General features: G+C 39.5%; 2 protein-coding genes across 2 annotated transcripts; both read right to left on the bottom strand.

The window, feature by feature from the left end:
- Nucleotides 1–553: 553 nt before the first annotated feature.
- LOC309713797 (B-cell receptor CD22-like) lies at nt 554–4,602 on the bottom strand. The gene is made up of 8 exons (XM_082545656.1): nt 4,474–4,602; nt 4,120–4,179; nt 3,223–3,606; nt 2,607–2,912; nt 2,227–2,487; nt 1,916–1,991; nt 1,728–1,770; nt 554–899 (listed from the first exon to the last, which is right to left on the bottom strand). Exons 1-8 carry the CDS (start codon nt 4,532–4,534, stop codon nt 666–668), a joined length of 1,425 nt encoding a protein of 474 aa, XP_082401782.1. The 5' UTR covers nt 4,535–4,602; the 3' UTR covers nt 554–665.
- A 4,784-nt stretch (nt 4,603–9,386) lies between these two features.
- LOC309713806 (myelin-associated glycoprotein-like) lies at nt 9,387–13,576 on the bottom strand. Its single transcript, XM_082545670.1, has 7 exons — nt 13,486–13,576; nt 13,261–13,336; nt 12,769–13,152; nt 10,230–10,535; nt 9,876–10,136; nt 9,724–9,805; nt 9,387–9,613 (listed from the first exon to the last, which is right to left on the bottom strand). Exons 2-7 carry the CDS (start codon nt 13,334–13,336, stop codon nt 9,568–9,570), a joined length of 1,155 nt encoding a protein of 384 aa, XP_082401796.1. The 5' UTR covers nt 13,486–13,576; the 3' UTR covers nt 9,387–9,567.
- Between the last annotated feature and the right edge of the window lie 1,031 nt (nt 13,577–14,607).

Below are 14,607 nucleotides of genomic sequence, written 5' to 3'. Positions count from 1 at the left end.
CTAAGCCACCATGTCACAATATTCAGATTATATCAGATTGTGTTTTTTTAATAATAGAATGAGTTTTACTCAAATGCCTTCCACAGCAGCTGTGATACAAAATGTTGCAAAATTAAGAAAAATGTTTCCAACACCGTGTTAAATCTCTGCCACAAAGAATTAAGACTGGCAAAAGGGAGGCCAACCCAATACTAGCAATGTGTACCTAATAAAGTAAACATTGCACATCCCCATTTTTTAAATAAACAGTGTATTAGGAATTGTGAGGGTGTTAGTGTGATATTTACTGTGGGTTATAAGTAAAACTTCAGAGTAAAACATGATAAATTAATTTGGGAAGGTTAATAAATGTAAGAAGCTAATTTCATGCAACATTTTGCAGTTTTGCTTCTCCTCCAAGAACACAATATTTTGGCTCAATAAATACAAAATGCCAAGCCATTAAAGAGAAAATTTGATAACTGTGCATCATCTTCATTTTAGGAACATTAAAAATAAAATATATATGATAAACTTATGATAAATACACAAAAATACACGAAATGATAAAAAATAATAATAAATATTTTACTGGAGATAAACAGCTAATCAAACTTCACTTCAAAGTACCTTTTTAAAAGAAATATTGTATGGAAGTGCTTTTTCACCAACAGACACTTCCACACTCATTTCTTCTGCACTTGAGCGTAGATACACTCTGGGCCATCAGCTGTCTGTGATGGCCTGTCTCTGCTTTGAGTCTTGCACACTTTGACCTGTGAATACACCAAATCCTGCTGCTGTGTGCTCTCCTGCAATCGGTCTAAAGAAGGTCCGGGTCTCTGCTTGGAGAAGTCAATCTGTCCATAATGGATGTCTTCATTTTCTGCTGTTCTGGCTGCTTCTTGGAGAGACAGACTCTGAAATCAAACACACCAAACTTGAGATGTAATGAAGAACTGGGAGAAAACTCTGTTTGACTCAATCAGTGATATAATTTGATACCTTCAGAGTAGCAACTTGATGCTTTGAAAGCAAGTAAAACACAAAAAACAGGACGTTTAATCGCATTTCATGTGAGTGAGGAATCTGCTCCATCTCACCCCATTAGAGCACTTTGTCCTCAGACTGCTGGTTTACTTACTGGGAGGCAGAGTATTCAGCTTTCAGGCCACTCTTCTGTGGAACCAGCTTCCAGTTTGGATGCAGGAGACACACACCCTCTCTACTTTTCTAAGATTTTTAAGATAAGATTTTCTTTTTAATAAAGCCTATAGTTAGGACTGGATCAGTGACCCTGAATCCTCCCTTATTACACTGCAGTTGGTATAGTCTGCTGGATGATTCCCATTATGTTGCTTTTTCACTCACTGTGCGTTTATATGCCACTCTCCATTTAATTATGTTTAATCTCTGTCTCTCTTCCACAGGGTGTCTTTGTCGTGTCTTCCTCCCCTCAACCCAACCAGGTGCAGCAGATGGTGGCCCCTCCCTGAGCCTGGTTCTGCTGGAAGTTTCTTCTGGTTTAAAGGGAGTTTTTCCTTCCTGCTGTCACCAAGTGCTTGCTCATAGGGCCTCATATGATTGTTGGGGTTTTTTGTCTGTTATTGTAGGGTCTTTACCTTACACTATAAAGCTCTTCATGAAGCTGGCTTGGCGTTGTATAAAAAAAATTAAACTGAATTGAAAAGACTGCAGTCACTATTGTGCAGTCATGTTAAAACCACAATAAAGTTCAGTTTTCCCACCTGTGTCTGATCGGAAGCTCCATGTTTGACTGACTTCAGCCGCCTAAAAGGAACAAGACAACTTTTAGCTTAACTGTAGAAGTAAAAGGGAAAAAAAGAAATAATTATATATATATAAACAAAGTGATGAACAAGCTACTCACAATGCTAAAAAAATTATTAAAATAGGTTAAGAAACAGACACTTACCAAATGATGAAAACCAAACAAATAAGTGTGATGATCCCAAGGATCCCTCCAACAGCAGCCCACCACGTATCAGTTCCTAAAGAAACACATGTTGAGTCTTTCTGCTCGGTATACTCAGTGTTCATTCATATATGTCCAGCCTCCTTATTTTACTTTCCCCTGCTGTTTGCACTTGTACTTTGTGAAGATGTTCAACCGTGATGAACAGCTGACTACCTACATTTTTCTGAAAAGATTTATCCCATTCCTGATTATTTTGATCAATCTGTTATGACTAAAGTTAAACACAATGATTAGAATTGAGCCTTTACCTGAAATATTAAGATGAGTCTCTGCTGATGTCTGATTACCCAGATCATTAGTGGCCACACAGTAATAAACTCCTCCATCTGTTACATTGAAGCTGTAAATCTCTCCTTCAGATACTTTCACAGCTCCATCTCTGCTCTTCTTGAACCAGGTGAAGTTGCTGACTGGAGGTTTGGCTCTGCTGGAGCAGGTCAGGTTCACCCAGCTGCCTGCTGACACCAAACCTGGTGGACTGATGGATGCTAAGGTGTCTTTAGGAGCATCTGGAGAAAAAGATTAACACATATCCCCATTATTCATTATAAACAGAATAATAAATAATGGGGATCCCATCAATCATGATATGTTGACAGGATCCAACAATAAACTCTGATTTTCTTACATGAAACATTGAGAGTTTCTTCTGTCTCTGCTGTCTTGGTGTCTTTTCCTTGGTTCACAGGATATCTGGCAGAGCAGCTGATCTTCGTTCCATCATGTGTGTCTGACAGAGTGATGTTCTGCTGGATTTTAGTTGTAAAGCTTCCATCTGTGTTTTCCTCTATTTTGTTGTGAGAGTCTTGTTGGAGATTCCAGGTGAGTTGAGGAGGGGAGTGTGGACAGGGAGTGAGAGCTGAGCAGGTTATAGTGACAGACTCCTTCTCCTTCAGATCACCTGGGATTGTAATATTGGGCCTCCAAGGAGAGTCTGTGGTTTCACATCACAAACATATTAGAAATGAAGAGCACACTACACTTTATACATGTTTAAATCTTCAAACTTCATCCTGTGATCTCGTTATCCAAAATTCATAGATAATTTTAGAAATCAGATCCTGAGCAGAGCAAACATTATAAATAAGGAAATATAAACACCATTCAGGCTATTAAGACAATAATTGTGACTGTAACATAGTATATCCTCAACAGACATAGACAGAGAAAAAAAATCTAACAATCAAGAACAAAACTACAAAATTATTGTTTGCTTTAACTATGAAAAAGCAAGAATTCGTTACCTCTGACAGTTATTTGAAGAGGATCACAAGAAGCTGTTGCCTTGAATGGTTCACTCTCTACTCTGAAGAAGTATGTGTCTGTGTATGTGGTGGTTAAATTAGAAAACAGAGTGGTGCAGTCTCTCTGACTCAGGTTCCCAGTAATACTCATTGGATAGATGCTAACTGCTCCATTACTGTTGAAGATCACATTGTTTGGATTTTCGCCAAATCTAGAATCATTTTTAATCCACACTCCAAAGATTTTTCTTGTGCTGATAAATGTCTGTTCGTCTTTGGGTCTGAAGTTACATGGGATTTGCAAACAAGATCCGCTCAGTGCTTCCAGCTTCTTTGGTGCAGTTATGGAGAGTGCTGGTTGTTTTGTACAGTCTGCCAAAGCACCTGTAAATACATTTTATGGATTAAGTTATTCACACATTAATACTGTACTGTAGTCCCACCAAGATTTAAAACATAATCTTTGATTAAATGATTCAATTACATTGATTTTTGTATCTGTGTGTTTATTACACAATCACAGGTTTTAACAGAGCTCATCTAGAGCTGAATTAGACATAAAGGGTTACTGATTATTTCTTTTTCTTTTGTCATGATTCAGTTTTTAAATTAGACATTAAAAGTGTAGTTGATTTAATATACTTTCTTTATTTTTTCTTAAGCTGTAGGTGTTACAAGCTGTAGCTTCAGCCAACACCCTTTCAGTCATTTGACTTCTTCTTCTGTTATCATTTAAATTCTTGTTTTGTAAACAAACCAAAGAGAAATTACCAATTAAAGAATTTCAATTTCAAGTTAGGACAATAACAGTTGGAAAAAGTAGCTGTAGGGTCACTTTTTCTTCCAAATAAAATTCACATTTTAAATGATTTCAATATAAGTGAACAAACGGCTCACCTGAAACAAAGAGGAGAACCGATAACATGCCGACTGTCACCATGTTCACAAACTCCTTCCCTGCATTTTAACAGACAAACACAAAGACATCTGTTTATCTAATCATTCCACACATGAAGTTTTAAAACAGCCCCGACAAAGTTGTTTCACAGAGAACTTCCCCTATTTAACGACATTTTTTTTTCTTAGCAGTGATCTCTCTGAATCTATAATCACACAGTTCATTTAAAACAACAACACAACTAAGTAAAATTTAATACATATTACATTTAAAATTACTTAATGCATCTTTCATTTAAGTAAAAGAATAAATAATTATTAGTTTTAGAGAGTAACAGTGAAATGTTTCCTTACCAAGTGAACGAGTGATTTCACAACGAAATGAGGGGGTTTTAGCACAGTTACAGTGAACCATGTAGCCTGACTGCTGTTAAAAAAAAGGAAGTTCAGAAGGAGAACATGCTCTTTAAGAAAGTGTCCTAAGGCCAGCCTGCTTGGTTTCAAAGCTGCTACAGGCATGGCATCACATGATGCTCTGACCGAAGCAGAAAAATAGTCACTTATCTGTCCTTCCTGTTAATATCCTCTGATAAAGAAAGTCAAAGATTACAACATCGTTAACGTCTCAAAGTACTTACAAACCATCAAAGAGCTTCTTTACTAACTTGAGTTATTCTAAGGTTTTGTGCTTTTATATTATATATTTAATAACATGAATGAAATTATATCTGTCATGTTTCACTTAGAGTGGATTCAAAGGGGCAAACCAACTCAGTCGTACAAACACGTGAAAAAGTTGATTTATGGTGAATTAAAGAAGAAAAATGGAAACACTTGGTGAGCAAGTGGAACGGGAAGGACCTGAGGAGAAAGGAAGAGGACAAAGACCGGTGATAAGCGCACACACAGTAACGTTAGATTAATGGGAGCAGGCAGCTGGACGTTTGGGAAAGGTGCAGGAAGGTGATGAGGAGAAATCCAGGTAAGCAGGTGAAGCACCAGCGTGAAGGTCCGAAGTGAGGAATCCGTGCCTAACGCTGTTCTCCAGGGGGCGAACGGAGTAAACAGACGAGCGATCTTAGTAGGAGTAGCTGCAGAGGGATGACGAGAAGATGAAGATTACAGCTGGAGATTCCCGGAATGAGCCCATTACCACAGAGCTGAAGCACAGCTGGCACACCGCTGTTCATCACCAGCTTGACGATGCCAAACACCACAAGCTGAACACCCCGAGAACTGCGGCCACACCCACTCACCCACCTAAAGAAAACAGGAAAAGCAAACCCCACCCATCTCGGATCCTTGCAATATCAACAGTAATTATACACACAAGTATTCTGAAGATGTCTGGGCACAAATGATTAAAACTGGTTATAACTGAAAGCTTTAATCTCAACCTCCAGTTTAGGGATGGGTACCGGTATCCGGTGCCATTATGGCACCAGTTCTGACATAAACGGTAGTAACCAGACAGTAACCAGACAGTAACCAGACCGAAAAGCAGCGCACATTTCGGTACTTTATTTTTTTTCCTGAGCATAAGAGTTATAAGTTATAAGATACAATCCAAGTCATAACATTGCTGTAGGGAGCTGCAGATTTGGTTGCAGGTTAACATAGCTGGACTGGCCATCAGGCATACCGGTAGTGATGTGCGGATCGATACTGAAATATCGACTCCTCCGATACCAGTTATTTATGTTCTAGAATCGATTCTCACATTAAAATATCGACATTTGAGTAATTTAGGGTAAATTTGTAGTTTATCATTAACAGGAACACAGTGGAAAGAAACTATATCATTCGGATTGTCTACATTGGAAGGAACTACTTCCTCTTCCGCCTTCCATAGTCATGTGCAAAATACAGCTGTATAAATGTGTCGCAGCACTATGGCGTGCGCACTCACAACAATGGCTGAGCGTAAATGGAGTCATGTGCGGAAGTATTTTACCTCCACAAACAGCCGAGATGTGGTTTGCAATACATGTGGCAAAAAGTGAGGTGTTGTGGCAACAACACTAACCTCGTCAAACACTTCAGAGTAAATCATATCACAGAATATAACGAGCGTATGTTAAGGGGGAACTGAAGAGGAGGAGTGGACAGGGAGAGGTGCTGCTAGGGGGAGATAGACGTCTCTCATGGAGTCCTTTAGTAATCTCATGTCTTGTAATCATGATGAAGTTACAATAAAAGATACAATAAATAAAATACGTTATTGTACAAAGTATCGGTATCGGATCAATATCGTCGATACCACCCTGAATTTAACTTGGTATCAGATCGGAAAGGAAATCAGTGGTATCGCACATCACTACATCCCAAGCATTTGCCCAGTGGGCTGATGACTTTTTTTTTTTTTTTTTTTGTAACGGCATGAACAATGAGAGGTGGTGCATTGGCCAGATGCTGGCAGATGTGTAAAAATAACTCAGTTGTTTGGTGGTGACTATGGCGGAGCTTCCACAAAGGCCAGCAGGTGGATGAGTGAAAGGGGAGGCAGGAGGAGGAGAGACCCGAGGCGGCCGCCGGTCCGAGTGTCAGGTGAACTGAACTACAGGTAAGAAGTTATGACCTGCAGTCTATCTGGGTCAGATATAAACCAAGTTTAGGTGGAGTTTATTTTCGTTGTGCTGACTTTTTACTGTCAGTTACAATAACACGTACTGTGTACTAGCTAGCATGACGGAGTTTATTTATAGCTGGGTGGGTGCTATGATGTTACTGATAGTGAACTTTATTTTATTCATAAGGTTAGTTAGTAGAGTTGCCAACGGCTCCTTAAAAAATTTAATGGTCCCTCATTCAGAGAAAATATTATGTGTTTCGTGTTGAGCTAAGAAGGGACGCAGTTTGTCCCGAACTTTAGCTACAATGGAAAAAGACACAAAGCTGGTTTTACTCTGTCGTTACGCTGCACAGCTGCCTCTTCTTCTCTCATCCTCTCCCCCTCCCTCTCCTGATCGGCTTTTCTCTCTTGTTTGTTTATCGCCTACTTTGCGCCAGAAAGAGGAAACCAGCGGATGTCACGCTAAACAACAGCAGCACGTTTAAGCTTGATCAGCTGTTTTTAGAATTTATTTAATATTAATTTCTAGTATCATCTGATGTTTGCTGGAGCCACAGCTGTAAAACTGCTGGTCATGATGTCAGTTTGGATATGTGGTGAGAGGGAAACATGAAGATGAAACCAGGAGATGTCCTTACTGAATCATCAGAGCTGAACAGGTGATGGAGAAACAGGTTTACCTTTTAGGTGACATGAATGAGTTGAAGGGAAGTTATGAACTGTTTCTGAGAGACAAATAACACCAGGATCATTTTTTCTATGTAGCTGACAGCTGGTAACTGTGCAGGGGCGGATCTAGCAAAGTTTTGCCAGGGGGCCAGGGGGGCATTAACAGGGAGAGGGGGGCACAAAGAAATACTTTTCTTTCTTATTCTCATTTAAAATGTCTCGCTTTTATTAAATAATTATCTGAATCTTGCGAACAAAGTTTTTATCTGATTTAAAATGCATAGAAATCATACATATACCAACAAGACAGTGTACATCACTGTCACAACAGCGTTTGTTTTCATTCAAAGGCTTTATGGCTTTAATACCTGGTGGGCCGGTCTCTAGTCAAAATGCCCGATTTTCTGTCCCAGTCCAGCCCTGCAGGTTAATACTGGCAGTGTTACCATGCCAGCTGACTGTATGTCATCATCAGCGAGTGTTGTTCTTTATACATCAGTATTACCAAAGTTTATCATAAGGCAGCATAGAAAGTATTTACTTGCTTTCAGGTTTCATTCAAATGTTAGTCTTTTCATTTGTTTCCCCACTTTCTTCCTGTTTCAAAATCAAACACCAGTTTGTGAGAAGATTATCTTCTTTTTTTAATAGGCAGATAAAGTTTTGCATTGGCATTGGCTAATTTGCCAATTGTATGTTAGAAATGTTCGTATTTTAATATTCAAAAATGTTTTTGCCCAAAACATATGTGCACTACATGTCAGTAAAAATACTAACAGTTGGTAGAATTTTTTTTAAACATCATCTGCCAATTATATCTGCCACCCTTTTCCAAATCTGTGCCCCTACCTGGCCCCCCCAACAAAGATTTTCTAGACACGCCACTGCGCAAACCGAGTGCTGGTGGGTTGCCTGTTATCTGGCCCGGAGCAACATCCCCCAAAAACCCGAAGAGTAGAGTCCTGGCCCCTAGCCCTGCCAGTGTAGCAGAAATGATGACGGATGATGATGGCAGCAGCAGCCGTTCTTCTCTGAGTGAGTGGCTTAATGTTGTTCGTGCGTAATTTACGTTGAGTAGGCTAACCACGTTATTACATTAATACACGTAAGATGAACTAGCAACTAGCAACTAGGTTTTTGGACAAAGTTTGTGGGTTTTTTTTCCATTGATTAAGCACTGCTTCCAGCCAAGAGTGATACCATATATGCCCCATAGCTGCAGAAAAGGCTAACATTGTTATCTTTTTACAAAAAAAACAGCTAAACATGAGAGGTTTTAGGACAAAGTTTGTGTTTTCTATTCTTTAAGCACCAGTTTGAGCACCGTTTAAGCACCTGCACCGTTTCAAAAGTACCGGTTTGGCACCGGTATCCGATAAAACCTAAACGATACCCATCCCTACTCCAGTTTCCTCTCTTTAAAACTACATGTTGTGAAACACATGCATCCAGTTCACTCACAAAGTGGACCTTTAAAGAGGAAAAAAAGGTTTCAGCAATCAGTCGAAAATCATGAAATCAATAAAGATTGTTTTTATTTTTGAAAGATGACATGGACAAACACAAAGTAGAACAAACACACGACAACCAAAATCATCCAGGTCACAGTCTTTATCCATAAGTTTGCTAATGTCTGGAATTTACTTAATTCATCATTGGTACTATGAAGGTGATAATGTTTCTATGTTGCTATTGTTAAAGCTATAGTAATGAATCTTTTTCTAAATATATATAATTGGCTAGATCAGTTGTTTTCATCAGTGCTTTTGTTTATTATATGAATTTGTCTTTAAGAGTTTCAAGTGTTACATGAAACTCTTAAAGTGTATTCTGTGGTTTTGTGGATGAATCAAACTGATCATAATGGTAGAAAATACAAGTGCATTTACACATCAGTGATATGCTTTTTTTGGGAATTAGGATTCTGCCACCCAGTATTGGGTAATATATATTTCTTTAGCTTTTAAATGCTGCACTGTGGCACTTTTCAAAACCAGCAACAACTGCCTTTCTAGTATTTACACTAGTATTTACACCTTTCTTCTGTACTACCATTAAAACAACAGAGAATTTTAGAAACTTGTACAAGCTTTCGTTTCTTGCTAACCGTGGCAGTAAATGCAGGGATGTTTTAAGTTTTTACTTCCTTAGGTTATACTTCCTCATGAGACTTGCAGACACTTTAGTTGTTAGACTATAAGCTCTGCTTATCTTTCTGCCTCTGGTTTGTTGGGACGTCTCGATCTAAACCAGCTGAAAGAAAAAGGTGGAAACAAGTTAGAAAGGAGGAAAGCTTCTCATTTGATTTTGGTTACATTATAATTAATGCTGTAACTCATGTAAATACATTTGAAATGCCTCACCACTCAAAGATGACCAGTGTGCTGACAAGTATTATGATTCCCACAGTCTTCATTACAGTCATTTTCCCCCAGTGTTCATCACCTGCAATGCGACAGCACAGTCAACTCCTTGATGGAAAATGACTCCTCACAAATGCAATTCCTGTGTTTACCTTCAAACAGCAGCTGACTGCCTGCTGATATCTGGATGTCCAGATGATTCCCGCAGCTGCAGTAAAACAATTTGTCTCGATCGAGTTTGGTCACCTCAAAGCTGTAAACCTTTGTGTCAGCTTTGATCATCTCCAGTTTATCACCACTGGTCATGAACCAGACATAGCTGTCAACAGGAGGGTTTGCCTGGCAGGAACAGGTTAGAGTCACCATGCTGCCCACTGATACAGGACCAGTGGGACTGATCAGCCTGGGAGGATCTGGAAGAGATTTTGGAGTGAATAAAGGTGCACAAAGAGAGAAGAGGCTCTTTATTAAGGTTTTCTCTAAAAGATAAGGCCTTCAAGTCCTACATGAAACATTGAGAGTCTCTTCTGTCTCTGCTGTCTTGGTGTCTTTTCCTTGGTTCACAGGATATCTGGCAGAGCAGCTGATCTTCTTTCCATCATGTGTGTCTGACAGAGTGATGTTCTGCTGAATTTTAGTTGTAAAGCTTCCATCTGTGTTTTCCTCTATTTTGTTGGGAGAGTCTTGTTGGAGATTCCAGGTGAGTTGAGGAGGGGAGTGTGGACAGGGAGTGAGAGCTGAGCAGGTTATAGTGACAGACTCCTTCTCCTTCAGATCACCTGAGATTGTAATATTGGGCCTCCAAGGAGAATCTGTGGTTTCACAACAGACACATCAAATTAATACAGATATTATTTGGATTTTAGTACACAAGGCTGATAACCATTCAAATACAGTTGTGTACTTACAAGTGTGTAGTTTTTAAGCTTTGCGCTTTGAGGACTCATTGGCATAGAGGTGTAATCTCATTACATTATTTAATAATAATACATACTTGGGAACAATAATGTCTCAAAAAATAGCATTGTGCTCAGTGGAAAAATAAACCAATTCTGATAAAATTTGAGGAAAAATACTATAAAGCTACTCAGTGATGGTGGTTCAGTTCACGCCACTCTTTCAACTCACCCTGTAAATCTTTGTGATTGGATCTTCAGCAGTGATGATGTTATTGTGCTGACAAAAACTACGTTTTACTCAAGTACTCAAACCACCTTCATTTTCCTGTGGATTTTTTGAAAATACAAACCTATCAATGAGGATCGCCATCTGCATTGATACATCTTATACGCCTAGAATTGAAGCAAATATGTACTTGTGCTCATTCCCTGTGAAAACAATTTAGGCACACTAAAGTAAACCGATTGGTCCCAGATGACAAAGTTTTGCATTTCATATTAAATCTACTCTTAAATATATAATCGAGCTCTCTGGGGACATCTCAGGCCCTCCAAGGTTTGGAGGCCTATCTCCCCCTACCACCACTTCCCCTGCCAGTGGCGGACTCCCTCAGGCATCGGTGCGTTGGTGGTTCTTTGTGTCCGGGGATGGGCGTCCAGGTGCACACCGGCTCACTCCTTGGCGGCCGCTTATCGGGGCCTGGAGCCTGGGGCTCGCTTGGGCCTCTCGGCCTGGGGCTCGGTCACTCAGGCACGGCTGGCTGCTGGCGGAGCTCACGGGCGCGTCACTGCAACTCTCCCTGGCTTCTGCTCCGCGGCTGCTGAGTGAGCCCTCATCTGGGACTCTCCTCAGCTCTTTCTGGGACAGTGGCGCGGCTGCCCCTCTGTTGGTCTTTCTTGGTCTCTTGTGTTCTGGGGGCCTCTGGATGTCTGGAGTTTTGATCTCCTCCATACCTGCTTCATGCCCTGGAGGACGGGGCTGTGACCCCCCCCCCCCCCCCCCCCCCCCCCCCCCCCACACCCTTTAGCAGATCATTACATGAAGGAACCTTTTAAAAAAACAAACAAACAAGCGCGTCCATGCTCACAGGTGTACACACGGGTGATCACACCCACAAACTACACCCTTTTTGGCTCCTACCTCAAAGCACACTGTGTTCTGTTGATCTTATGTGCTGCACAATAATGTTTAATATTTAGTATTTACTGTCATATTCCCATATATCATTGTGATGTTGTTTATTCTATTACTCTTGTTCTCTTCTGCTTGTTTTCTTTTTTCTTTCTCAGCAGGTGATCCAGGTGATTGATATATGCATTTTTTTTCTCTGCCCATTCTGTTGGTTTTTGTTTTTTGCCCTTCTCCCCCGTCCCTCTTCTCAGCTGTTTCTCCTTCCCTCTTTCTTTCTCCCCTTCTTTCCTCCAGTCAAGTCTGTCCCGTAATCAGCAAGTGAAAATAAAATAAACAATAAAAGGTGAATCAAATGGACCATTACGGCAAGGCTGGGATGGTCCATTTGGTAAAGTAAATCCGTTGGGCATCTTTCTTTGCCTTTAGACAACAATTCTGATGGCAAAAGAGCCAAACGGGACAGGCAAAAGCAAAAAAAAAAAAAAAAAAAAAAAAATATATATATATATATATATATATATATATATATATATATATATATAATCGAGCTTCATTATTGCACCTCACATGCTCTGGAGAAAGTTCTGTGCTGAAACACATGAGTACATTTCTGCTGTCAGTTGTTGACGCTGGAATACAGTCACACCACCACAGTTGTTACTTTTAAACTGCAACCTCTTTTCTACAACTGAGATTTGATGATTATAACATTTCTGGGCTCATTTTAGGGCTGTAAAATGTGGATCATATTTCTTTCCAGCCAATCACGCACATTGGGACAGGGTACAACAAACACAAACACTCTTTGTGAAGTCGAGGTGGTGTCATCTAAATAAATAGACATATGTTCTGGATTTCCACATTTATACCTAGTTCTTTTCTTGGTTATGACTCCAGCACAGCATTTTCCCTCTCTCTACTCTAACGTTCAGCCCTGTGATTTATGATGATGATTTAAAGTTTTCTATAACAATATAAATAATATAATTTGTTATTTATTATAAACTCTCTTACCTCTAACTGTAATTTGAAGATGATCACAGTAAGCTGTCGCCTTGAATGGTTCACTCTCTACTCTGAAGAAGTATGTGTCTGTGTACTTGGTGGATAAATCAGAAAACAGAGTGGTGCAGTCTCTCTGACTCAGGTTCCCAGTAATTCTCATTGGATAGATGCTAACTGCTCCACTACTGTTGTAGATCACATTGTTTGGATCTATTAAAAGTCTACTGTCACTTTTAATCCACACTCCAGCAACTGCTCTTCTCCCATTAAAAGCCTTTTCTGGTTTAGCTCTAAAGTTACATGGGATTTGGAGACAAGATCCACTCAGTGCTTCCATCTGCTCTGGTGTAGTGACGAGTAAAGCTGAATCCTCAGGACAAGCAGCCAGAGCGCCTGTGAATTTAGGAATTTAGTGTCTAGATTAAAATAATGTGGAAAATATTAGCACGCATGCAGATGTTCAAATGTTGGAGTAATGTCTCTGAAATAAAAACAACTCACCTGAAAGAATGAAGATACTCAGTAACATGTTGGTTCTCAACATGTTCACACACAGTGCTGCCATGACACTCATCATCTGACGTTGCAAACACAACTCAGTCAACAGGTCGACAAATTCCTAGCTTTACATATTTTATACATAGTGATATATTCAGGCATTTATATTTATCCACAGGATGAATACCATTGTCACATATAATATGATAATGTGTAAAATCTACTTACCCTGAAAGTCAAACCAACAACGATCTCTTTTTTGGCTTAAAATGATAAGAAGTAAAAGTATCATACACGCACTTATACACACTCCACCTATCAAAAAGAGAAACAATAAGGTCTTGTAATATTTCTGCAAATGTGTAGCAACTTTGGGATTTCAGCTGCCAAAGGGAAATAATGAAAGAACGAATTTCCCTTTGTAAAATAAAAACCCATTTTGGGACTCAGTATGATGACCTGAAAGAATGTAATTCTGCATTAAAGCAATCAAAAAATCACAAAGCAGTCTTATAAGCTGTGCCTTCTTTATGTAGGGCACAATACATACATTTAAAAAAACAACAACTTTGTTTAAGCTGCACACCAACATAAGCAACCAGTGCATTATTAGCTAACCAGACAATTTCATCTTCCTGTCCTCGTGGTTTTCATTGTTTGTCATACAGTCACTGTGTCACCACAGTCAGTTTCTGCGTTGTTCTGATAAGAGCACAGCTACAAGTGCTAGAAATATCTTGCAATATGTCAACTCGTGTTTTTAGTCATTTATTTATGTTTCTTCTTTAAAATCAGTTCCAAAGATGCACAGTTTTTGCAGCTACATGTTAGCCTGATTGGTCAGTCTACATCACGCATGCCCTGAGATGAAGATCCATTTCATCTCATTAAAGAATGTTTTTTAGTGTCTCATTATGAAAGTCTGTGTAAAAATAAATGGTGAGGCCTTGTTTGGAGCAACAACACCAAATTATTTTTTAAAACTGTAGGAATCTAGGATACTAATACACACATGCCCTTTCTCTGTGGGCTGGAGAATAAAGGTGGATTTCTGTGCCTAGACTTCAAAATCAACTTGCAGCTGATCCCACAAATGTGGAGCAGTGACTGCATAAGCTCTGATATCTTTTAGTTTGAGGCGTGACCCCAGGACATGTAAAGAATGCAAATGAATGAGACTGGTGCTATGCAGATGGGTCCTGACCATCAAGAGCCTTAGAAACACTAAATACAATCTTAAACTGACTTCTAAAATGGAGAGCAGTGAGGCCAGGGCTGGAATGGTATTTATATTTTTTTGGAGTCAATTGACAGTGTTGCTGCTGAATTTCAAACTATCTCCAACGATGT

This window comes from Aulonocara stuartgranti (assembly GCF_965226115.1).
Source record: "Aulonocara stuartgranti genome assembly, chromosome: 9".
NCBI classification, from domain to species: domain Eukaryota; kingdom Metazoa; phylum Chordata; class Actinopteri; order Cichliformes; family Cichlidae; genus Aulonocara; species Aulonocara stuartgranti.
Note: the sequence above shows the minus strand (reverse complement) of the source record. Positions and strands in the feature narration are given on the sequence as shown.

Coding starts and splice junctions, on each gene's coding strand:
- LOC309713797 (XM_082545656.1), bottom strand. CDS start 4,534: ATGGTTCACTGTAACTGTGCTAAAACCCCCTCATTTCGTTGTGAAATC. Junction 2,488..2,606: donor AGAAACTCTCAATGTTTCAT/GTAAGAAAATCA, acceptor CTTTTTCTCCAG/ATGCTCCTAAAGACACCTTA. Junction 1,992..2,226: donor GACTCATCTTAATATTTCAG/GTAAAGGCTCAA, acceptor GTGTTTCTTTAG/GAACTGATACGTGGTGGGCT.
- LOC309713806 (XM_082545670.1), bottom strand. CDS start 13,336: ATGATGAGTGTCATGGCAGCACTGTGTGTGAACATGTTGAGAACCAAC. Junction 10,536..12,768: donor TCTTCAAATTACAGTTAGAG/GTAAGAGAGTTT, acceptor GTGAAACCACAG/ATTCTCCTTGGAGGCCCAAT. Junction 9,614..9,723: donor ACACTGGTCATCTTTGAGTG/GTGAGGCATTTC, acceptor TTTTTCTTTCAG/CTGGTTTAGATCGAGACGTC.